The sequence below is a fragment of the Plectropomus leopardus genome, chromosome 2 (genome assembly GCF_008729295.1).
Source record: "Plectropomus leopardus isolate mb chromosome 2, YSFRI_Pleo_2.0, whole genome shotgun sequence".
In the NCBI taxonomy this organism is placed as follows: domain Eukaryota; kingdom Metazoa; phylum Chordata; class Actinopteri; order Perciformes; family Serranidae; genus Plectropomus; species Plectropomus leopardus.
Genome location: NC_056464.1, coordinates 39,755,077 through 39,781,241, shown reverse-complemented (window position 1 = coordinate 39,781,241; position 26,165 = coordinate 39,755,077). Strand labels below are relative to the sequence as shown.

Here is a 26,165-nt window from a genome sequence, read left to right as displayed (position 1 = left end):
ATTTATATGTTTCTTTCTCTGTCCTCCTCTTCCCTTCCCTCCCTGATTGTTTTTCTCCTTCTCTCTCTCTCTCTACCAGTCTGAACTTGGCTGGGCGTAATGTAAATTAGCTCCGTCCCACGGGACCCTGAATGCATCTCGCATCCCTGCATTACATCCACCCACTCGTCTCTCCGTCTTTCTCTTCGTTCGTCCCCTTGCTCCACCGTATTCTGTTGTCTTCCTCTGTGTACATACAGTAAAACCCTCCGCTGTATGATGTGACGATCCAACCAGCAGCTCAGCCATGTAATATAGGTCTAATGCAGATTAGAGCCGTCCCACGAGATACTGAACACATCCCAGCTCCTATTGTTGCCTCTGCCCACTTTATCCCCCCCCCCCCCAGGTCTTCACATCTTTTTTTTTCTCATCTTTTTTTCTCCCACTGCTCTCAAATTCTCAAATTCAAAATAAGCTTTAGTGTCAAGAATCAAATAGAAAAAAAAGAAAAAAAAAAGGAAACTCCATGTACCGACTGCTGTGCTTGTTTTTCCTATTCTTCAATGCGTTTATCGGCGGCACACGAACCAGCTTAACCCTTTGAAAACCTGAGCAAATTGGCCTGATTCCTTTCAAGAATATAAGAAAGCAATGCTTAACTTTACAAGAAATTACCCAAAATATCATCTGGAAAGTTTCAAGGAAAAAAAAAAAAAAGGTAAAATGAAAAAAAAAACAGCATTTATGAAGTATAATAAACACATATGTACAAACCTATAACATACAAAAAAATATGTATATAAAATATATATATTTATTTATTAATTTTTTAAATATACAAGGGCGGTAAACTTGGGCGTCTAACCCTCATATCAGTGTGTTTCACTCCTCCCTCCTCTCCTCCTTTTCCTCCACCACTCACTCACACAGCTTTATAGGTCTAATGTAAATTACGGCACTCCCATGAGACACTGAAGGCATCTCGGCCCTCCTGCACCACAGCTACCCGCTCCACAGCGTTACATAAAACCCCACACTCCTCTCTGGTTACCCCTTACTGTATCTGAGTCTCCTCGGCCCCCCCTCCTGCTATTGGCTGTCACCGCCCTGCCGCCCAGCTCGCTGTTGTCTTCAGCCGCGCCGCCACTGTTCAAGATGCATAACTCGGATCGTTTTTAACTTAATTTTTTCTTCTTCTGAGGCGCCAAACTATCTCCAGAGCTGTCTGTGATGACTTCCACTCTCGTGTGACTCTTCTGCTTTGGCTAATGTTTTTCAGAGGAGACATAATGCTGCCGAGATCACATTATTTATGATACAGATTTATGCTTAGGTCAGTTATTATTAATTATGGGTATGATTTCCTGTTCTTCTTTTTACTGACACCATCTGTGAGCAGGGTTGGGGAGTTACAAATTGGTGGTATTCTGAATAGCAGTGGATTATTTGAAGAGATTATTTGTTACGTTTTATTTGCTCTCACACCGGGTCCTAACTGACTACAATGTGAGCAAGCGTCAGTTTTATTGCATTGTTTTTTATTTAAATGCTCCAACTCGTCATCGGCGATGCAGCACTGCCGATTTGAGCTGAATTTTTTTCAGATGCCCAGTTTTCTTTTTATTCCTGTCGCTTGCTTTGAAAGTGACACAGTGGATGAAAAATAGTAGATTTGTGAAGTGGAAATGTGGAGTTATCTACACAATACCTTCTGCAAAAACCTAAATAAGGAAGCAGCTGGCTGGAGGGAGATCCCCACGATGTTTTTCGCAAAAGACCATCACTAAAAACAACCTACTTGCTGTTGGCTGTATTGTAGGTCATTTCCAGTAAATGTCACAATATAAAAAGTATTCAGAGTTTTCATTTTTTCCAAAGAAAAAAATCTTTAAAGAAAAAAAATGATAAATGTTTGTAAAAATCAAAAATGAAAGGAAAATCATAACCCACAAAAAAATTCAAAGACAAAAAAGTTGCCATGAAGTTTAAAGACAAAAAAATGCCCAAAAACTTTAAAAGAAAAAATAATCGCCAAAATTAAAAAAAATAAAAATAAATAAATCAGTAAAACATGCCTTCCAAACGATGGGCATGTTTTAAAAATCAGCAATAAAATAAATACAGCCATTTAAAAAATTTGGATGCCACTTCTCTAAGCCAACATACCACCCCTCATAAATAATTAGCAGTCCCTAAAAATGATTAAATGCCCTGGATCTAATAATCTGCTCATTCTTGTGCTTGACTAAATATGCTTAGTTTGTTTGCAGCAATTTTTCAGCTCTAGTCAATAAAACTTTAATGATAGTAATTGTAAAGTATTCTGTTTCTACTCAGTACTAATTACTAACAACTACTTGCATTTTTAACATCACAATTCATAATTAAAGTTTAAAAAAGACACATTTCAGGGTGAATAATAAGTGCCGTAGTGCGTAAAAAAACATTAAAATAAAGCTTGTTCATCACAAAGGAGGGTCCCCCTCGAGCCCCCCTACAGACGTCCGAGCTAAGCCCCCAGTGTCCTCACATCCTAGAAACGCCCCTGATTGCAATGATGAGAAACAAAAACTAATCTTCCCGTAGTGCAGATACTGAAGAAAGCCGTGATTTTTGAGGATATTGATGAGCTCAGTCGGGATGATTTTGCTCTCTGCTCTGAGCAGTAATTTTGGAGCAGCTGTTGACACTGACAGCAATGCAGAGAGACACATTTAGAGGAATTTTAGGGCTGCTGGCAACTGCAAATTATCACCCGCTGCTAGACGCTGTAGCTGCAGGATTATGCAACTGTGTATCTCTAAATGAAAAATTTCCATTGATGCCTCGGGACAGGGCGGTGAAGTTTTTAAGAAACAGTGGCGAGAGAGAGAGAGAGAGAGAGAGAGAGAGAGAGAGAGAAAAGATGAGAGAAGAATGAAAAAAAGACACAAACAACAGAGCAATCGCAAGAAAAGATGCTCCACTTTGATGTTGATGCTTCAGCTGCATTGTTCCTAACTTTCCTGCCAACGAAGCACAATTGATTGAAGCTGAGTTGAAAGACGATGAGAAGCAGAAACAGAAGGAGAGAACATCTGCATCTTTAGCTGCGTGGCCTGTAGATGCTCTCTGGATGGTGTGTGTGTGTGTGTGTGTGTGTGTGTGTGTGTGTGTGTGTGTGTGTGTGTGTGTATTTTGTAAGAAGAAATTGTAAGGACGTCAAATAATCACAGATTTCTTTCATCTGTTTTTAGCCCCTCGGGTGGAACGACTGTGGGGGTGAAAAAGTCTGTCTATTTTATAGAGTTAGCAAGTAGATTTAGAAGACTGTTTTAAAAAAGCTAAAGAAAAATGTCCAGTAAACCTTATTTCTAAGTGTCATAAATATATATTTAAAATGATTTTCCAGAATTATTATAATTTTTTAGCCTTTTTTAAGTTATTTCTTGCAACTTTTTTTACCTGCTCCATTTTTTGTTTGTTTGGTTTTTTTTCTTCTTCTTTTTTTTCTTTTTTGGGCAAATTTTCAATTTTCTTGTACTTTCCACAGATTTCTTGCTGACCCTGGGGTCATTTCTTCTTTTGTCGCTCATTACCTTTTTCCACTGTTTCTGAATAAACTAAAGCCAATTTGCACAGGTCCGAAAAGGTGGAAAAAAGTAATTTGATTGTATGTCCAATTTTTGCTGAGCAGCCGTTTTTGTGTGAAAGGAATTAAAAGCCTGTCCCCAGTATAAGCCTGCAGCATTTAATGATTTAAGAAAATAAAAGCTATATAAAATATATATATAATAATAGTCAGCTATTAATTAAAGTTACCCTCCTTTATTCTCACTGTTCATCATAGTTAGGAAAACTTCAATTTTATTAGGTATTGCTGTGAGATGTTTTTAAGAAGCAGATTTTACTACAAGTCAGATACTCGTTCAGCGCAGATCCATGTTAACGTCATTTGATGCCAGTTTTTATTCTCTGCTGTTTATTTCTGTTTTTAAATGCATCGGGTGGTAGGGCTGCATAAGCCAACTGAAGTGCATGTGTGTTTGTGTGTGTGTNACTTCAATTTTATTAGGTATTGCTGTGAGATGTTTTTAAGAAGCAGATTTTACTACAAGTCAGATACTCGTTCAGCGCAGATCCATGTTAACGTCATTTGATGCCAGTTTTTATTCTCTGCTGTTTATTTCTGTTTTTAAATGCATCGGGTGGTAGGGCTGCATAAGCCAACTGAAGTGCATGTGTGTTTGTGTGTGTGTGTGTGTGTGTGTGTGTGTGTGTGTGTGTGTGCATGCATGCTCGTGTGTGTGTGACAGTCCACCATCTGTGTGTTTTGGCCACAGGTCATTTGGCCAGCTTCACTGCCGTAACGTTCCACACCATTTACTCAAATCAGACAACTGCTACGTAGCTGTCTGCCTGGCACACACACACACACACACACACACACACACACACACACACACACATCAAGGTCTTCAGGGTGGAAAGTTTGATTTACAAATAAAGTTTATAAAGGGATTTGCATGCTGACAGTTATGAAATTCAGGACAAATTTTAACTCAGGTGTTCTTAGACTTATTTGCGTCCGCTGTCATAAAACAGATCCTATATGCATAGACAGACTTGGTACCAAAACAGTGTGTAAAACATGGTTGCACATTCATCAGCTGCAAAAACAGGCACTTTCTTTATTTCCAAAAATGGCTGCAGAAGATTTCTAAATAATCTCAGACAAGAATATAATAAAAAAATGTTGTTAAAACAAGATTGGCTCACAGTTCAGCTGCTTTATGTAACTCACAGCAAGTTGTTTTCAGAGATATTCTCTGCACGATGTTGCAGCAAACGGCCTGTCAGAAAAGTCGAATGAAAAGGCTTAAATTTGCTTAACTCTCAGTGTGGCTCTTCAGGATTAGCTGAGACAGCAAAGACTCTGTCTGAACACACTAGCGGTCCTTAAAGTCTATTCTCTGTGACTCTACAAAAACTGCTTTTGGAGTCATGTTTTATTCTTCACAAGCACTCATCAAACAGAAAAAAATTAAGGAAAAAAGTCAGCTTTGCTAGAAATATGATATGAAATTGCATTCATACTTTAAAAAAAAATCTATAATGCACATGCAACCCAAAGACATTGTGTTAAAGACTTTCATTACTTCTTTTTATCTGTTACTGTCTGTCATAATAGTGGGACTGTATCACATGATTTATTTATTTTTATTTATTTATATACATATTCATTTCTTTATTAAGTAAATGTCAGATATGCATTTTATTTATTATTGAGTCCTGTTGTTTTAATTTAACCTGTTTTTGCCCTGATGTGTATGCAGGTTTTTTTTGTTGTTGTTTTTTAAAGATTTTTGGGGGGGAATTTTTTTTATTATTATTTTTTTTATGTTAGCTGCAAAGTGTTAGAGATATCCGCTGTACAGATGTACAGATGTACAGATGTAGGGACTATTTTCTTTCTGCTGCACTACACCCGCCAACCGTATCACCATGTAGAAAGATGTGTGCATCTACTCATGGACGAGAGGCTGGTGACAGTCGAGATGATGGTGTCCGTCTCGGCTGAGCTTAGCTAGCTCAGTGATGCCAGGTGAGCTAGCAGTAGATGCTTCCTTATGGAAAGATGACTTTTTAATAAAACTGGTCTGTCTCTGCTGCAGAAAGACACAAATACTTTTGAAACTGGTGCTACATGACGAGAGAAAACCAAGAAAAAACCTACAACTACCAGAATGCACTGCACCGCACCAGACCAATAAACGGTCCCACTGATGGATGATGAAATGTGAACTCATATTCCAGTTAAATAGTAAGCTTAAATATGTTTCTGAATACATTTGAGGAGAGGAGCAGACAACTCAGTCACAGAATTGTGGTTTATAAGAAGATATGAGAAAAGATAAGATGATACGTTATGACTGCTGCAAAAGCATAAAACACACATTAAAAACATCTGTGAGGTCGCCATCCGGCAGTCAGCGAGCATCTGCCCCTCTGACAAACACTGTGACGGGAGAAACACATTCACATCATAGACATCGTACATTCAGAGAAACTCCTGAACACTCACAGTATGTCAGAGATATACTTGCCATCTGTGTTGTGTTGCTGATTGCGAGACCATTTGTGCATTTGTGAGTGTTTTAGTGTGTGTTTGTGTGTGAGGTTGTGGTATCAGTGCTGCTTAGTTTCACTATTTAGTCTGATTTCAGTCCAAGTTTGAGAGAGACAGAGAGAGGGACGGGTTTGTCTCTTGATCTGCTTGTATACTCTTTGTGTCTGCGGTGGTGGGCGATAAGAAAATGCAAAAGTACAGCCTGTAATAACAATAATAATAATAATGTGTTTTGCAAATCCCCCAAATATATTTTTAATACTTTTCTACATATTTGTTTTCAGTAAGGTCCGAAACGTATTTATATTATTACAAAAGACCTCAAACAGTGAGAAAGTAAAGCCGTCAAAGTAAAGCCGTCATCAGGATCACTGAAGTTTGGCCGCAGGCGGCGCTGAAATATCTCATTAAAACTCAAACTGTGTCATCTGATCATTCAGTTCATGTTTCATATTCACTTCATCGCAGCATCAACACATCCTTCCTCAGCACGTTGCCCAGCCACTCCTAAACACAAAGTGTGACAAACATTTCTATTTCTTTGCCAGATTTATTTATTCACATCAGGAGGTTGTTGTGCGCTCATGTAAACATGTTGAATTATTGCAATTGTGTAATTATATTTATTTCCATAATGTATTTTTTGTGGTTGGGGGGAAAAAAGCATTTGCCTCCTGTCGAGAGACAGATTGTGTGAAATGAACTCAGCCGCTCGCTTTGCTGTCTTATCCCGACGCCTTTATTCTTCATCTCGCTCTCTTGTCCCGGCTTTTCTTTTCCATCCTCCCCTCTGTGTTTCTGCCAGTCACTCCATCTGTCCGCTAACGCTCCCTCCCTCCTCCTTTCTCTCTCTCCTATTGTCTGGCACAGTTAGAAAATCAATGTTATACAGGTTTTTATTTTTAAAGATGCTACATGAAAGTGTTTCCTTTAAGTGTACAGCAGGGATACTCAACTTACAACCTGAGGGCCAATCTGGCCCCCACTAGGGTGCCTGGTGGCCCCCCAACCATTTTCTAATTCACAAAAATAAAGTGATTCAAACTGGGAATTATTTTTGTACTGTTAGTATCCATAAGGTGTCAGAGAGCATGAACCAGCATCGAAATAGAGCTTGTTGATCAAAAAAGTGCCAGTGGAGGATCCCCCACACCCCTGACAGCGGTCCTAGATAAAGCCCTAATGTCCTAAAACCCAAGAAATGTATTACAATCCTAGAAATATCCTAAAGTCCTTGAAATGTCCTTAAATCCGACAAATGTTTTAAAGTCTGAGAAATGTCATAAAATCCCAACAGCCTATAATCTTAGGAATGTCCTAAGATCCGAGAAATATCCTAAAATCTAAAAAATGTCCTAAAATCCAGGAAACATCTTGAAATCCAAGAAATGTCCTAAAATCTTAAAAAAAAACATCCTAATATCTCAGAAACATCCTAAAATCCTAGAAATGCCCTAAAGTCTTAGAAAAACCTCAAAACATCCTTAAGTGCAAGAAATGTATTGAATTCCATGTCCCAAAAATCCTAGCAAAATCCTAAAATCCTAGAAATGTGCTGAAATCCCAGGAACATCCTAAAATCAGAGAAACGTCCTAAAATCCCAGAAACATCCTAGAGTACTAAACATGTCGTAAAATCCTAGAAATTTACTAAAATCCAAGAAATGCCATAAAACATAGAATATTAGAAAGTAGTAAAATCTGAGTTATGTCCTAAATCCGAGAAACATACTTAAAGCCAAGAGATGTCCAAGAAACCTAGAAACATCCCGAAGGCTTAGAAATGTCCTAAATTCCAAGTTATGTCCTAAAATCCTAGAAATGTCTTAAAATCCTAGGAATATCCTAAAATCCTATAAAGGTCCTAAAAATCCTAGAAGCATCCTAACAATGTCCTAAATTCTAAATGATGTCCTAAAATCCTATAAAACCTAAAATTGTAATATACCACGATCCCTAGAATTGTCCTAAAATCAAAGAAACCCCTCCAAATTCCTAGAAAGGTCTTAAAAGTCTATAAACATCTTTAAGTCCTAGAAATGTCTTAATTCCAAATAATGCAACATTTTGCAAAAGTGGCTCCAAAGCAAGGCAGGTTAAGTATCCCTGTTCAAACGGATGAAAAACAGAAAGTTTGAGCGAGAACTTTGCTCATTTTTACACCTTCACACAGCTGGCTATTTGCTGCATGAATGTCGGATCCCCAGCTTCTTTGGGAAAATTCTCACCTGAAAAAATGTGTCTGCAGCTGTTGGACCGTCCAGTATGCGGCTCTGATGGAGCGTACCGGCCGCCGTGCTGCAGTCCTCACACTGTGTGGTGATAACTGATGTTGAATACTCTGTATTTTGCTTCCCTGCAGCATATCTAACTTCACCCCTAAAGTGGGAGAGAAGGACACCCAGAGAGCGATCCGACAAGCCTTCAACGTGTGGCAGACGGTCACTCCGCTCTCCTTCCAGGTCTGAGAAAAAGTCCAACATTTCAGATTTACATCCTGACAAATGGACACTTCTGTTTTACAGTAGTTTTTCTGATGTGTCTCCATCTGATATTTTGCTTACATAATTTTGAAGGCCTCCAGTGCATCAAGATCAAATTATATAAGGTAGAATAAAATAGAATAATGGAAGGGAGCATAATAACCGTAGGGATGAAAAGCTGCTAAAAATAAGTTAATTTTAAAATAACTCTTTCATTAGACGATCTGAAGAAGCAGCGTCGTTGCATAAAAAGGTGCCAATCAAAGGGATATTAAATGTTTTCGTACTGCTTTATTTTTGTGTCTAACCTTAAGCAGTTTGAGATTGTTTATCCTTTTTCAGTGTGGATGAAATAGATGGTAAGACGTATGAAACATAATGTATGATTCATAGTGCTCTTTGAGATTTTTATATCTGTGTGCTGGTGGTTATTATGATTTCAGGGTGTCCATCTCAGTCTCATGAGAGCGATATCACAAGAACATCTTGAGGGAATTTCGTCAAATCTGGCACAAACATTCACTCTGAATCATCAGTTAACTGAATAGATTTTGGTTGTCAAAGGTCAAGGTCACTGTTACCTTTTGTCCGTCTAATGCCCATAAACACAACATCTGAAGAAGGCCTTGCTGTAGTTTCAAATGTCGCACAAACGACCGCTCAGACCGAACAATGAACTGACTGGATTTTAGTGGTCAAAGGTCAAGGTCACTTTGACCTAGATAGGACCTAAGCATCTCACAGTGCAAGGACCCTCTAGGAATGCAAGGGATTATTATTATTTTTCCACCAAATGAATCATGTTTTTGGAGGTCTAAACATGCCCAAAAACTCATGAAAGTTGGTACGCCTGTCAGGCCCGGCAAAAAAATTCATATTTTGGTGGTTTTGGAAATGGCTGTGGCTCCACAGTGCCCCTTAACGTGTAACCCTAAAGCCCAGTTTCACCTACAATTACAAAATTCAGTACATTTATGTATCATACCCAGACGCACAAAAAAGCCTCTTGGACCCACCCCCAAACCCAACCGGAAGTCGGACATTTTGAATTTTGTGCTGATTTTTGATTTTTGGCGATTTCTAGCCCTTGTACTTTTGCAAACTTGTCCTACAGGATTAATCCGATCGAGTTCAAATTTAGTGATTCCAATCTCAACCCCTTGCTGGTGAAAAGTAATCAAAGGTCCGTGCGCAAAAAAAAAAAATTGTCCGATCTGCCTGAACTGTCATAGGTTTGATAAGGGTCCCATCCTGAACACATCTGTATGACAATATTCACTTGTCGTAATAGTGCCACCTACTTGCAAGAGCAAGTAAATCTTGAGGGACAATTATCATAGGATTTACATGATATTTACACGGTTTGGTCTAGAAATTAGGTATACCAACGTGACATGGAATTCGTGTCCCCTCCACTGCCACCTAACTGCTGCTGGAAGTACTACACCCTGTGAAAAAGTCCAGAGTCCAACCTCTCTATCTGACTTTCATAGTCATGAACGACCGCTTTAGCTGGAGTCCCATCAGTACCCCTGACTTACATGGGGGTGCGAGGGCCCTTTCATCGCTGCCTGCAGCTTTAATTTGATGTTGATGTTGTTGTTTTTTCAGTTTCTTTACATTATGTCTCACTTTCTTTTCCCACTCTGTTCAGGAGGTGCCATACTCAGAGATTAAGAACGAGGGTAAGGAGGCCGACATCATGATCTTCTTCGCCTCTGGTTTCCATGGTGACAGCTCTCCATTTGATGGAGAAGGGGGTTTCCTGGCCCACGCCTACTTTCCCGGCGCTGGGATCGGAGGAGACACACACTTTGACTCTGACGAGCCCTGGACGCTGGGCAACGCCAACCACGACGGTGAGACACTCCCAAAAATGTAATGAATTCTTTTTGTCCTTTGGTCGGTCAAATTGGCCTACTTCACCTCTATTTGAGCTGAATTTATTTCTCTGGAGGAGGTACGGTGATTTAAGTTTGTGTTTAACGTTACTGATCTGCTCAGAATTAGAAAATCAAAAATTTGTTTGCTCATCAAACATCTGTGAGTTCATACACTGAAAGAATTGTCAAGATCAACTTCATGAGATCAGCCGAACTGATAGTATATGTATTTGGCTTTGCGTAATATAATGCGTTACATTAAGAGGATTTAAGGCAATATTGATTAATAATTTACAATGTCAAAAAAGGAGTTACCTCACCTCTTTCACACGCAGCACTGTGAATTCCCTTATTGTAAACACTTTGTGCTGCACTTCTCACATGACGGGTGCTAAATATGTAAAGTTTAGAAAATTGGAAGAAATAAGTTGATATAGAAAATTATTTTTAAAAAGCTAGCGAAAAATATTAAAATTTTAAATTTGAAACATTACAATTTTCACAATTGATAGTTAAAATTATCATTATTATTATTATTATTATTTTATTTTATCCTTTATTGCAGACTCAGTATAAAAAAGGCAAAACATCAAATACAATAGAGGCAAACGCAGTATAAAATCACTGTTATTATTATTGTTATTGTTGTTGTTATTGTTAGTGTTGTTATTATTATTATCATTATTAATAGCTATAAGTAAATCTGTTGCCTTAAAGAATCAGAGTTAATAATATAACTCATTTGTTTGTTGTTTTTTTTCACTATGACTTTGAGTGAATTGTCTCTCAAATCCAATTAATGTTGAAATCCCATCTGATTAAATTTTTGCTTATTACTTCAGCTGTTAATAATTCACTTGGATATAAAAGGCTTCGGTTGTGAAGACGTCCTCCGTCGTTGCTCCACTATCTGTGAGCGCCACACTGTTTAGACATTGGATGAAAAATGGAAAAGGAAAAAAAAAAAACCTTTTACTTTGTAGTTTTTTTCCCCTTCGTCTATCTCTGTTTGACAAATGACTTATGCCAGATTCCCTCTGCTTGAATAACTAACGTGTTGATAGAGAGAGGGAGTGATGGAGGGGGAGAGGAATCTGCTTGGAGAGATTAGCAGAAAAGAGAATTAGCTTTGACAGAGAAGCTCTAAATTTGCCATACCACATTACAGCCAGTGTGTGCGTCTTATTCCAGCACCGACCGTCCCAGGAAACATCTCCCAGCATCCCTGCATCAGGGCAGCTGTATTTCAGTGTAACAGAGTTTTTTTATGCACATTCATGCATTATTTTTTCCATTTTTAAACTGCTATATTGTATAAACTAGGGATCCTCAGCCAGGTTCGCTTGGTTTTTGTTTTGTTTTGGGTTTGTTTTTTTTTTGCAAAATGGGACCATCACAGTCGCCTCATACATGTTTCTATGATTTTTTTAATTTTTTATTTTAAGAACATTTCTTGGATTTTAGGCAGTTGCTCAGATTTTAAGACATTTCTAGGGTTTTAGGACATTTTTAGGATTAAAGACATTTTTAGGATTACAGGACATTAGTCGGATTTTAGGACATTCCTCAGATTTTAGGACATTTCTAGGATTGTAATGCATTTCTTGAATTTTAGGATGTTTTTTGGATTTTAGAATATTTCTAGGATCTGAGGACATTTCTAGGACTATAGGCGGTTTCTGGGATTTTGGGACATTTCTCAGACTTCAAAACATTTGTCAGATTCTATGATTAGGACATTAGGGTCTTAGCTAGGACCTCTGTTGGGGTGTGTGGGATCCTTTGCTGTAACCTTTTATTTTTTTGAACAACAAGCTCTATTTTGATGCTGTTTTATGCACTCTGGTACCTTATGGAGACTAAAAGTACAAAAACAATTTCCAGATTGAATCACCTCATTTTTATTGTGAAATAGAAAATGGTTTGGGGGGCCACCAGGTTCCCTATCAGGGCCAGATTCAGCCTGCAGGCTGTAAGTTGAGTGTGACTGATATAGACCGACTGATCTATCAGTGTGTGTGTGTGTGTGTGTGTGTGTGTGTGTGTGTGTGTGTGTGTGTGTGTGTGTGTGTGTGTGTGTGTGTGTGTGTGTGTGTGTGTGCGCGCGCGGTCACCCAGGTGCTCTCCTCAGGAACGTCTCTTTATCTCCAAAATCCCTCCACTCACACAGACAGACTCAGTGAGTAATTGAAAGATTAGAAACTAGATAGTGAGACGGTAAAGTTCTCAGACGCCAAGAAAACTAATTCACGGTATCGGCTTCAGAAGGACGTCGCAAGGACAAACAGACCTCGTCTTCACCTCGGCTTAAAGCCCGTTTTTTTCTGTCACTACTGAGCGACGGCGTCTGCGATTGACCTGTTCACACCTGCAGGAGAGAGCCAAAAAACACATCAAAGACACAAGCAGCTGAATGCAAACCGTTTGTCTCCTGGTCTGTCGTGACGGCGGCGCTGAATTAAGAGTCAAAGGCTCAGCAAAGTCATTAAAATGTATCCTGTAGGAGCCTTTAAGATCTGCAGGAAATTTCCTGATAATCTGCCCATCAGTTCAAAACTGTCAGCCTGCTGGAGGAAAAAGTCCAACGCGTCCTCGTCCCAGCGTGTCACATGCTGCCGCTCTGTCAGTGACCTTCTGCGTCTACGCATGACGTGTGAGGTGTCCGTCTGCGTCAGCTGTTTACGCTCCGGGACGCACAGAAGCATAAATATACGTATATTTAAAAAGATACCTGTCTTATCCCAGTTTGTGGGATATTTAGGTAGCTCATTCTCAGATTTGAGGACATTTCCAGGATTTTAGACATTTACAGGATTTTAGGGTGTTTCCACAGTTTTGTGACGTTTCAAGGATTTCAGGATGTTTCTAGGATTTTAGGCCATTGGTTCAATTTTAGGACATCTCTAGGACTCTGAACATTAGGGACTTAGTTAGGACCTGTGTTTGAGGTTGCAGGGGATCCTCCACTAAACAAAAACTACTTTGATACGGTACACTCTGCCACCTCATATTTATCATTAAGTACATTGTCAACTTTTTTTTGCAGTTTGTGGGATATTTCTCAGCAAGTAGCTCATTATATTTTCCCCATTTTGAATGAAATCAGATGTGTTTTCTCAGGTTTCAGTGGTTTAAATGCAGCACAAGAAAACTGATGTTGATGCAGGTGTTAAAGGGTTAACCACAGACCTTATTTTAGGTGTTTGATGGATAAATTGGTTCAGAGAGAGTGGCTGTAACATTTGAAATCACTTTTTAATAAGCAACTTCCTGCCTGAATATAATTAAACATTCTCTGCTGTGTGGAGGGAAAGCCTTTAACTTAATGATTTACAGACTTGATTCATTGAAGAGGTGAAGAATATTTCCCCATTCCTGACCGGGATAGCTTTAAAAAGGGTCGTCGTGATGTATTTCTATAAAAATGTAGCACATATTGGTGATTTTGGCTGCAGAGAGAAAACTATTCTCGGCAGGTAATTTTTTGTGCTTTAGTTGAACTTGGCAGGTGAGCCAAAAAGTTAATATCAGAAGCCACTCGTACAAAATGATCTCTGGCATGCAAACTCGTCTCTGCCAAAAAAAAAAAAAAAAAGCAGGGGAACTGCTGGAGTTGAACAAAGCGGACTCTGTGGACACGTCAAACTGGGATCACTTGAGAGACAGGTTTCATCAGAGCGATATCAAACATCATCTTTATCGCAGGCGGGCAGACGGCTGCAGGGGCAAACATGACAGAGGAAGTCGTTATCGTCACTGCGGGGCGCTGAGGCAGACTATAGACCGACCACGAGGGAGGGAGGCAGAGCCCACTGGGAATTCCCTCAAGCTGCAGCACATGAAGGGTTCGTCTTGTGCTGTAAAACCATCTTTATCTTCCCTGCAACATGGAAGAAAGAGAGGCTGCAGGAGGAGGAGGAGGAGGAGGAAGGCTGTGCGGAGAGAAGAGGAGCTAAAAAGGCAGAGGAGAGGCATGAAAAAGACAAAAAACAGGGACAGAAGCGTGTTTGTGTGTGAAAGTGTGAGAAAGGGAAGATGTCAATTTAAAACGGAAACAGGGAGTTCAGAAACATTTTTATCAATGCATGTTTTCATGACTTTGAGGCAAATTTTAAAAGCCATACGTTTTTTTGAAAAGACCATAAATACTCTTTTTTGCTTATTTTTTTTATAACTATTTTAGAGATTTTAATAGATACATTATTTAAAAACATAAAGAATTTAGAACAGGATGAGAACTGAATATTTAAATATAACTCAGGGATTGTTAATTTATAAGAGGGGAGGGAGTGGTGCAAAAAGGGGGAGATATGTTGAATAATTTTTATGTGATGTTGAAAACTCTTTTTTTTTATTTTGGCTTTTAGGGGAGCCATTCAACTTTATATGGCTGTATTTTATATTTACCGCCAATTTTTAAAGAAAACATGCCGTGGGTTTGGAAGGCATGTTTTCTTTAAAACTGTGGTCTTTTTTTTTCTTAAATTTGTTTAGTTATTTTGGAAATTTTTAAAAAAAAATATTTATTTTAGATATTTTTTTTAGGGTTGTTTTTTTTTTCATTTTTTGTGATTTTTTTATTTTGGTAATTTCTTTTCATTTACAAATGTTTGACAATTTCTAAAGAATTTTCGGCTTTTTTTCAATTTTGGCTTTTATTAGATTTTCTAAAGAAAACGATGCACATTTTAAGATATTTGTTTTGGTGTTTCTTAAATGGCCTTTTTTTTTTTCTTTAATTTTTTTGAGCAATTTCTAAAAAAACAATCCTTAATGGTTGTGTGTCCAATTTTCGGTCAGTCAGACGTACAAATTGAGTGGCGCGCAGCCTTTCAGAGTTGAATTTTCGGACTTTATTTATAGCGCCCCCATCCGGCCTACTGCATCATACGGCATCATATTCAAGTTCCAGTCATTTGTGAAAATGTCAGGAAGTAAAACCTCACAAGAACTTCCGAAAACACAGCTCTGAGCCCAAAAATTGCATGAAGGAAACTAATTTCGGCCTCTCGTTTTGGCGATCTCGTTCTTTCGGTCGCTACCCGAAGCTCTCGACCGGTTTGGGACGTATAGCTGAACCAGTAAAACCAGAGCTTTGCCTTCTATCTGGGCTCCCTCTTCACCACGATGGTCTCGCTCATGCAGCGACGCTGAAACACAGAAACAGAGAAAAAGAAGTGAAGTGTTTGACTTTGGGCGAGAAACAGAAAATGAGCAGAAACTTGAGCCTCTGAACATCGACACAGTCGCAGAGTCTATACGTCAGCTGTTGGCTTTAATCTTCAAACAGACCTGCCCGAGTGAAGAGAAAAAGATAATTATGTTCTGTAATTAGGTTCAAACAGAGTCAAACCAATTACTGAGCCAATGAAATGTATTAATTTGAGCTCTGCGTTCAGACGGTAAGAAGTCATTAAGCGTGTGACAGCGGCTCCGAATCTCAGCTCCAAAGATTATGACAGAGAGCCTGGTTTTAATAAACCTCACAGGGAAACATGACACGCCGGAAAAACAGCCCTCTGTTCTCTCTCTCTTCATTCGTTGTAAGAGGACTGAAGTGTAAAGTGGTTGTATTTGTTCCTATTATAGAGAGAAAATCATCCCGCAAGAAATGATTCAAGTTCATACCCTCCCCCATCGGCGCTTTTTCACTCCCGTTGCTCCTGATTCTGTCCGATTTTATGATTTTTTATTTCTATCATCGTTCTGTCGTCACACAGTTTAGACAGAGTTAACACCTGTCATTTCAGGGGTTTTGTACCTGGATAAAATTCACCTGACGCTGAAGATTCTCCACTCGAAAAACAAATGTTTGGCTCAAAAAAGAAAAAAAATAGCTGATAATTTGAAATTAATAAAATGAAAAATACCTGAAAATAAGCAACAAAAAAAGAGAAATGACCTAAAGAAACAAAATTAATAATTTCTCTTCTTTCTGTAGCATAATTTGAAATACATAAGTAATATAATTATAAATATAGTTTTCTTGACATTTTGATAATATCTAATAATCCCCCACAGCTGATTTTTCAGATCATTTCCATGTCACCTTTCACCATTAGAATTTCTTTTAAACTAGGGCCCAAAATGATCCAAAAACTTTATTTATAATTAGTATAATTTTATGTTAAAAAATTATGTTAAAGAAAAAATGCAAAATATTTATTTTTTTCCAGTTTGCAGGATTGTTTTGGATACTTTTCTTGTTTGCTTTTTATTTTATTTTATTTATTTATTTATTTTTTTATGAAACTTAATTTTACATTTTAACAAATTTCTTGCTGATTTCATTTCTCACTGCTGCCCTTTTTTCCCTCGTGGTTTTGAAAGAAATCAAACACATTTTCTGTAGTTTCAGAGGTTCAGATGCTTGTCTGATTGAGTCTGATTGCAAATTAAACTGACATCCATCCAGGTGTTAAAGGGTTAATATCAGAGTTGGTGCAGTTTCCTTTTGCACGTGAAATGAATGCTGCCAGTTGTGTTTTTGAGCAGAAACATTCACACAGTGACACATAATGTCAGATTGTATCCGGGTGCATATTTCCTAATTTAACAGATTTGCTTGTTCTCTGGCATATTTTCAAATCTTCAAGCAGCAGCAGCAGCACATTATTTATACATTCACAGATTATGAATTTAAAATCTCATTTTGTGTAAGTGTGAACTTGAGAATTTGACTTCGTGTGGCACTAAACAGTTTGCCGCACTCTTAAGTAATCCCCGTCAGGCGGCGGCGGCGTTTGAAGAAGTGGCTCGGGCTGGACTCTAAAAGCTGACAGTCGCCTCCGTTTACCACAAATTCTTCTTTTGATGTGAGATTCATATTACGCTGCTGATGAGTCAACAGCATCAGACTAACTTTAGCTCACTTTTTCCAGAGCGTTTGATGCTGCGTCTTTGGTCTTTTCCGTCGTGTTTACACCGGGGAGGCTTTGTTTCACACAGGAGGGATGTGTTGAGGTTTCTTTTTTATTATTATTAATAACTGAATAAAAAGCAGTGGAAAAGCCTGTCAGCAGCACAAAGTGTGGCTTGTTTTCTTTTTACTGCCTGATTTCTGCTGTGAAATTATCTTTAATAAAGATTGGGTGATAAATTGAATACACTCGCGGCTTGTTCCACATGCGATGTATAAAATGACTGTCGCAAACATTAAGAATAAATTGTTTGGTTTGTTTTTAGCCACCAGCATGAGACCCACTCGCCCAGCCCTTATAATAAAGCTTTAAAGATTAGATTAACTTTATTGATCCCGAAGGGAACTGAAACGCCAAGCAGCTCACAGTCAAACAGTAAAAAAGGATCACACAAGACAATAAAAACAAGTTACAAATAAAAACACAAGCCTGGACAACACTAAAGGACTAAAACCTATAAATAAATAAAAATAATAATAATTAATTATTTTTTCTCTTTCTCTATTTTGCCATTGCTTTGTTTCCCTTGCTGGTTGACTTTTTGTTTTGTATTTAGCCTTGGTTTATATTTATTATTACTGATTTGTCATACTTGTATATTTTTATGTGCTCTTTCTCTTTACCTTAGTGTGCTGAATATGGATATTAAATGACCAAAAATATATATATACATATATATATAATGTGATAGGGCTGTAAACATTTCCAGTGTGCTGTATGTTGTACGTTTGGTTTTTTTCATATGGAATAAACAAAAGTTTAAATAAATAAAGAGATAAATAAAAATCAGAGGGTCAGTAGTCGGTTAACACAGTTTAAAGTGACGATGGTTATCTTTCTTGCATTCACCCTTTTTATCTTGATTTTTTTGTCTTCCTTGACACTTTCTTTCACGGTCCTCTTCCCGCTTTTTCCTCCCTCTGACTTGTTTGTCTCCCTCCGTCTCTCTGCAGGTAACGATCTGTTCCTGGTGGCGGTCCACGAGTTGGGTCACGCGTTGGGTTTGGAGCACTCCAACGATCCCAGCGCCATCATGGCTCCTTTCTATCAGTACATGGACACGCACAACTTCAAACTGCCTCTGGACGACCTGCAGGGCATCCAGAAAATCTACGGTGAGCCTTCGGTTTATTTATCGCGAACGGTCTCTTCTGTCAAATCAAGATTTTTTATTTTGTTTAAAAAGCACTATATTGTTCTTTTGTTGGTCTGTTGATCAATGTTTTGTCAAAGTGATGCTGATTTTGATTTTTTTGTTTTTGTTTTAATGCACATTTTCAATTTGTGCATTTCGGTGAGTGGAAATGACAGAAAATTAAAGAAAAAAAATTAGCTTTATAAACTTTTCCTGGTTCAACTCCAGTCGGGGGCAAATGAACATATCACATCATGCAGGCTGGTCAAAAGTGATGTTGCTTTTGCTTTATTAACCCTTTGAATTACTGCCAAGTTGGCTTGATTTCTTTGGAAAACTTTGGGGAAAAAAGGCAATGAGCAACTTGTGAGAAAATGACTCAAAAATTTGCAAGAAATTAGTAAAAAAGTACAAAAAATACTTGAAAATTATCACAAAAAACACAAACAAAAAGCTGGAGAGTAAAAAAAACTGTCAAAAAAAATCTAATAGTTCTGGAAAATAATTGTGAATATATAATTAAATATAGTTTAGTTTTAGAGATTTTTTTTCGAGAGCAGTAATATATTGGTATTGGTGGTATTTTGTGCCCGGTTTATTTTTTTTGTTTGTTTTTAAAAATAATTTTTTCTTGAGCCTCATTGAGTGACTTGAAGGAAATTCATGACGAAGATCGTCTGAAATTTTTATATTGTCCTGCAGTCCTAGAATGTCCTAAAATCAGAGAAATGTCCTAAAATCCTAGAGATGTCCTAAAATCGTTGAAACATCCTGAAATCATGGAAATGTCTGGAAAATTCTCAAAATTATTCAAAGTTCTAGAAATGTCCTAAACTTCTAGAAACATCCTAAATTTCCAAAAACATCCTAAAATCATATATATTTTCTAAAATCCTAGAAATTTTAGAAACACTGGGCAGCTGTGACTGGCCCCTGGCCTGCTGACATTTTGCAAAAGTGGCCCCTAAACAAAGCAGGTTTAGACTCACTGACCTTCAGCATCTATAACATGTACCGACGACTGTTTTGCTCTCATTTTTTGGTTATTTTCGTCTGGTTTCCTTAAATCTTAAATCAGGAGGGTTTTCCGTATCTGGAGTATGAAGTCTTCTGATGTGAAGAGGCTGCTGTAGAAAATGTATTAGCGTGACAAAAACTACTGTAGAGAAGAAATTTTAAAAAGTAAAGACACTGACAGTCTATTGCAGAAAAACGCCGACCACAGATACTATTGAAACAGGGCCTTATTCCATGAAAACCTGATTAATTTAACACTTTAAGTCGAGACTGGAAGTGAAGAAACACTCGACTCGACTCGAGACCTAAAAGCAAAAACTTGCCAAAGCAAAAGCAGCACACCTTGGATATTAATTATTCATCTTAAAGCGCCGAGTGTGGCTGAGTTGCGGAGAGCTGCCGTCCAGCAGCCAACAGCGGAGCGCTGCAGCGGCTGAAATATGGATGAATGTAAAAAACAGATCTGTGTGATAAACAGCACGCAGCGCTCATCAGTCTTTGCCTGGAAAGAAAAACATTTTTAAAAAGCAAAATGTGTGACTTTGAGTCTTTTGTGTTTACACCAGAGACTTTATTCCCTCAAAGAGAAGACTCCGCTTTTCTCCTTTAAGTGAACAAAGGCGAGCGACGGCCCGTCAGACGCAGCAGACACATGACCTGACACGCTTCCTGTCGGCGCTGAAATAATCATGACAGCTTTGTGTTGTAATGTCGTGTAACGTGAATCTGGGATTCAAAGAAGCGGGAAAAAGAAACTTGAAGTAGCATGTCTGCTGGCTCAGAAATAATGTATTAGTGGAGAGTATTTCCATCTAGATCACATTAAATATTTTATCACAACTGCTTCACAAATACCCAGAGTGATGCTCGACCTACAGCCCGCGGGCCAAATCTAGACACCGTAAGGGTGCCGAGTGGCCCCCCAAATCGTTCTCTGATTCACAATAAAAATAAAGTGATTCACACTTAGAAATTTCCTTAAATTCTAGAAATCTTCTAAAATCCTAGAAAAATCCTAGAAATGTCTAAAAATCCTAGAAATGTCCTAAAATCTTAGAGTCATCCCTAAAATTCTTAAATCCTAGAAACATCCTAAGATTTTGAGAAATGTCCTAAAATCCTAGAAATGTTCTGCAATCCTGAAATGTCCTTTAATCTTAGAAAGCTTCAAAAATCCAGGAACATAAAATTTCAGAAATGTCCTTAGTTTCTAAAAGCATCCTAAAATCCTAGAAATGTCCTAAATTTTGACAAATGTCCTAAAATCCTCGAAACATCCTAAATCCAAGACATGTCCTAAAATCCTTTAGTCGTGTCTAAAGTTCTAGGAATGTCTTAAAATCCTAAAAATGTCCTAAAATCTCAGTAATGTCCTGAAATCCAACAAATGTTCTAAAATCCTAGAAATGTCCTTAAATCATAGAAATTTCCAAATATCTTACAAATGTCCCAAATTTCTAAAAGCATCCGAAAGTCCTAGGAATGTCCTAAAATCCAAGAAACATCCTGAATCCAAGACACGTCCTAAAATCCTACATTCATCTCTAAAATCCTACAAATGTCCTAAAACCCCAGAAGTATGTGTGGGCCTGCCGTGACTGGCCCCTGGCCCGCTGACCTACAGTATCTGTAACGTGTACTAACTGGATTGTTTCCTTTAAGCTTCAAAGCAGGAGGGTTATCTTTCTCCTTCAGATCCAGAAACGATCTTCACGTTAAAGGTCGTCATGCACAGGTGACATTTCGAGTCGGTGTTGAAGGGAAACAGTGAGGTCTGCAGTGTTTCTCTTCTTCGCTCTGTTCAGCCCGATATTTTACCTGCTGAGAGTTGATCCTGTTTGCGTCACTGCTCCGAGTCTCCAGCACCTGAAAATACCAAACACGCTCTCAGTGAGAGTTTTTCTGTTAAAAATGAGACCAGCCCAGTCGCCAGCAGAAAATGTTGTACATCTCTGCAAGCCACGAGTGTTACATTTGTACGTTTCATATGCGTCATTTCAACATCTCAAGTGAAACACCTGCCAAGCTGCAGACTACTGTTCAAGAGCAAAAAAAACAAAACAAATTTGGTTGTTTTAGTGAGTCATCACCATCTTTCCAGCAGCTTTTTAGCCACCACCATGGGGGTTTTGTAGCAACCAGTCACTGTTTTTTTCTTGCAGGGGATAGTGCCACGAAATAGTGCCACGGTAGGGAACCAAGCAAGATGGAAGGACTTTGCCTACCGTATTTTTCTGCATTTTTCTGCATTCCAAAATAAACCTTGTTATAGGTGTTTTCCTGCCTCACACGAGTGTTTGGATTTACAAAATAAAGCAGGAAGACGAGTCAGAACCGAGACACCTTGCAGACTAAGTGGCCTAAGACCTACAGTGTGCTGAAACGGCCCCTATATGTATTATTTTTTCTTGAAATATTAACTTCTTAACATTGGATAGACTTTGAGGTTTTTTTAGATTTTAGCTTGAACCTTTTTTCAGCTTTGTGGTTGAATTCATAAAAAACAGCTGCTTTCTGCTAACAAAAATAAAAGCACAGTGACTCCAGTAGTTCCAAAATCACTCTATACACCCACAAACAACGTGAGCGAACAGCGATCCACGAGCACACAGCAATAACTCACTGCTGTCTTTTCACCAGGCATCCCCACTGCCATGCTGGAGCCCACCAGGCCGTTACCCACCTTACCATCTCGGCGGACACACTCCACCTCCGAGCGCAAGCATGACCGTCACTCCCGTCCGGCGCGGCCGCCCGGCGACCGGCCCGCGCTGCCTGGAAATGGCAAACCCAACATCTGCGATGGCAACTTCAACACTGTGGCCTTCTTCAGACGGGAGATGTTTGTCTTCAAGGTGAGCAGAGACACAACACAAACACGGTGAAGAAAGACATGAGGTCAGACTGCTGCTGCTTTGTCCTTTTTGTTTCCCAAATTTATCGCCTCCTGATGTACTACTTATTAGATATATCCTGAATAATATCATATCATGAGTAATACTCTGAGTAACTGTAACAATTTTTCTCAGGTGGAGTTGATCTGGAGGTGAAGAAGTTCAAAGGTTTAAATCAGAAATATTAAAGTGATAGTTGTGGATTTTTGAAGTGGGACACTTAACTGTCTTCAGTGTGTTACATACAGTAGCTGGTGGCTGGCATGCCCAAGGTTTGCAGAAACAGAGGGGTGCTCTTCAAAGTCACTTTAAAAAAAAATTATATCAGTCTGACATGTTTCCCTCATATATATATATATATATATTCGCAATTTCACAATATGATGCTTAATGGAAACCCTCCTACTGACTAGATATCTCATACTTTAAAAATTAAAAACTGTCAAAACTGTCCCTTTAAAAACTTAGCATCTTTGCAACTGTCGTTGCTACGACGATGTCAGCGCATGTAGATGCAGCTGCCTGTAGCTCCTCAAATACTTGCTTCTTTTTTGCTATATTTTGCTATATTTTTCTTTTTTTCGACTCCACGGCCCCTTATGCTGAGGCACGACTATTCTACGATAGAGAAGCACTTATCAACATCAGGAAAAGTTGTGCGGAGTTTGGACTGAATGCAGCAGACCACGTGAGGATCCCCACTAATGGCATACACCGAGCTGCCAGTCAGACCAGAGGGGAGAAACGAATCAGAAAGTGCTGGACGAAGAGAGGAAGGAGAGCCAGCATCAAGGCGAGGCTGACCTGACTTGGAGCTGTTCCTCTACCGAGCCTTCTTCTGGCTAATGTCCGCTCACAGGAGAATAATGTGGATGAGATGTGATTAAGGCTCACTCAGCAACAGAAAATCAGAGACTGCTCTGCACACATCTTCACTGAGACATGGTTAACGCCTAACATCCCAGATCAAGCTGCTGCACTGGATAGACTGACCTTGTTGGGAGCTGACAGGACACGCGGCTCAAATGCGAATTCAAAAATTGCACTGAGGAATTTGAATGATGCCACCAGCATCAACATGCCCAAACAAACAAATGGAATTTTCATAGAGTTGCTGATTTTAATCAATCTATCCTTCAGCTCCAAAAATGTAGCAGAATCAAGGACAAATGTAGTTTTGTTTTGTAGATATTGTTTAAAAAATGACTAATAAATCTACCTTCTACCTTCTAAATGCACTAAACTATCAAACTGGTGGAGGAATCCAGGTTGCACGTTTTCTGCTAAAGGTGAGCAGTCTGTGACCAGAACAGTGTAATTAAACGGGCGTCAGCTGCTGCAGAGGGTGAGTCATACGGCCCCAAGTTGCTCTATAAAACAGAGCGACACTAGGGGATTCGGATAAAGCTTAATTATACATTAAGTGGGGAGGATTCAGGGCCTAAGTGGCTGTGAACGAGGTGAAGTCGCTCTGCAGCTCAGGAGGTAACGGCCGCTCCGACACTGGCAGCATTACGGGTTCGATTCCCACTGGAGATGCCCGTACTAAAAATGTGTGCACTCATAGTACCGCATGGCTCTGCAGATGAGAGAGCACAGTGTCATACAGTACTATCAACATGTGATCATTAGCAGCAGTTTTATGCTCCCAATACAGCACTACTATGAAGAAATCTTTGAATATTCAAGTACTGAAATATTACACCTCTGTGTGTGTGTGTGTGTGTGTGTGTATGTGTGTGTGTGTCTGTTTGAGAAAGACAGGGGGTTACACACCGGAAAGCAGCGTAGAAGAGGAGGAAAAATCCATTTTGATGTCTCTGATCTTTAAACTGAATGTTAGAAAAGGTCACACGCTCGTCTAGCTCTCCGTCTGTCCGCCGTCCCGCCTGTCGATGTGCGTCTCTCTCTTTTCTGTCTGCTCACCTGTCCGTATCCGTCTGCTTCCTCTTTGGTGGATCCCTGACAAACGATCTCATTTCCCTTTTCCCCACTTTTCTTGTCCGTCTGTCCTCTTGCCTGTCTCCTCATCCGTCTGTCTCACTCTAATTTCTTATGTCGTTCTTACTTGAGGACAGTCTCACTCCAAATTGCGTCAAACTTGATGAGAAAAAGAAGAATGCAGGGTATCTGTTGTTGACTTCTGTTAAAGTAAAGATAACTTTGTCTAGATTAAAATTTTTCAAAAATTTGCAGGAAATTTCTAAAAACTGTTTTTCTTGGGAAAGCTTGCACACCTCTGCAGCTCATTCACATTCCCAACTCATCAAATACCGTCAGGCGAGTTCTCAACCCTCTCTCTCTCTCCCCCTTTCATGCTTAATCTGTGCTTACTAATGAAGGCAGAAAAAAAACAAAAGTAATCTTAACTCTTAACCTTAACCCGATCCATCGGGCCGGGTTAAGGTTAAAAATTTGTGCTAAGTGGCCGGGGTGAGGTTGAGAATATGAGCCGATTGTCCGGGAAATAATAATTTCAAGAATTAACTAATTAACTAATTTATTTAATTCTTAAAATGTAAATCCAAGGTACAAGGTAGATTTATTGGTCATTTTTTAAACAAAGTTTAAAATATTAAATTGCATTAGTCCTTGATCGTGCTGCATCTTTGAGCTAAGATGAGTTGATTAAAATCAGCAGCTGCTATGAAAAGTCCAAAGATTTGCTGCTGGTGGCATCATATAATTCCTGCAGTGCATTTTTTGAATTTGCATCAGAGTCTTGTGTCCTGTCGGCTCAGAACAAAGTCCTCCCAGTGCAACAGCTTGATCCGGGATGTTAGGGGTTAACCATGTCTCTGTGAAGATGTGCCCAGAGCAGTCTCTGATTGCCCAAAAATTAAGAAATATATCACAAAAAAGTAGCAAGGATTTGAGGAGCTATCAGCTGCTGCATCTACATGCACATCGTCATAGCAACCAACCAATATTATCAATATATGTCACAGATATGATATATTGATTGACTGATTGATTGATTGATTGATTGATTTTGAAGCAGACTGCCACACACCTGGTGTATCCCGGTCATTAGAGGCCGACTAATACTTATGTAAAATTATAGTATCATTGATATTTTTGTCCTAGCTTTTCAAAACAATTTTCTATATTTCTTGCCACTTGTAGGTCATTTCTTGCCAGGTTGCTTATCATCTTTTTTGTTAATGTTTTCGAACAGAAGCACTGTTTCAACAGAGGTTAGATTTGGGCTTGTAGTGATTGCAGCTCATTAACCGAGTGGATCATTACAACAGAAAACAGTCAAACTGAGAGAAACGAGCAGCTGCTACAGTTGCACTGGGCCTAAATGAGATATAGTCAGAGCTATTTTAGGCTCAGGAGTGAACTTATACTGCATATACGTTTCATGTGGATCAGCTCTTTCAAACTGGGTCAGTACGCGCTTAGTAGCATGCAGGTGTGTATGCTAGTGTTGAGTGTAGTAAGAAGTTGTGAGAATATATTTAGGTAAAACTTTGAAGGTCAGTTGGCTCAAACAAAATACAAGTTGTGTCTGTTGTAAACTGTCTGCTGAAGCAGCATTCTAACCAAAATTGTATAAATATGTATGTGTATATATATATATATAAGTAGAAATGTCCGCAGCAAGAAAATGGATATTTAAATAATGCAGTTACAAGATATATTTTTCACCTTTATTAAACATGGAAAATAGGCAATGAGCAGCCTGTCAAGGGATGTCCCACAAATTGTAAGAAATCAGTAGATTAATAGGTTGGAT

The 26,165-nt window shown here is 38.8% G+C and overlaps 1 protein-coding gene across 1 annotated transcript in view; it reads left to right on the top strand.

Annotated features, from left to right (window-relative positions):
• The window catches only part of mmp24 (matrix metallopeptidase 24), a 70,421-nt gene that overhangs the window by 33,524 nt on the left and 10,732 nt on the right, over positions 1-26,165 (top strand). Inside the window, 4 exon segments of the mRNA XM_042495632.1 lie at positions 8,454-8,553; positions 10,229-10,433; positions 18,331-18,492; positions 22,170-22,384. Of these exon segments, the coding sequence (XP_042351566.1) occupies positions 8,454-8,553; positions 10,229-10,433; positions 18,331-18,492; positions 22,170-22,384 (682 nt within the window).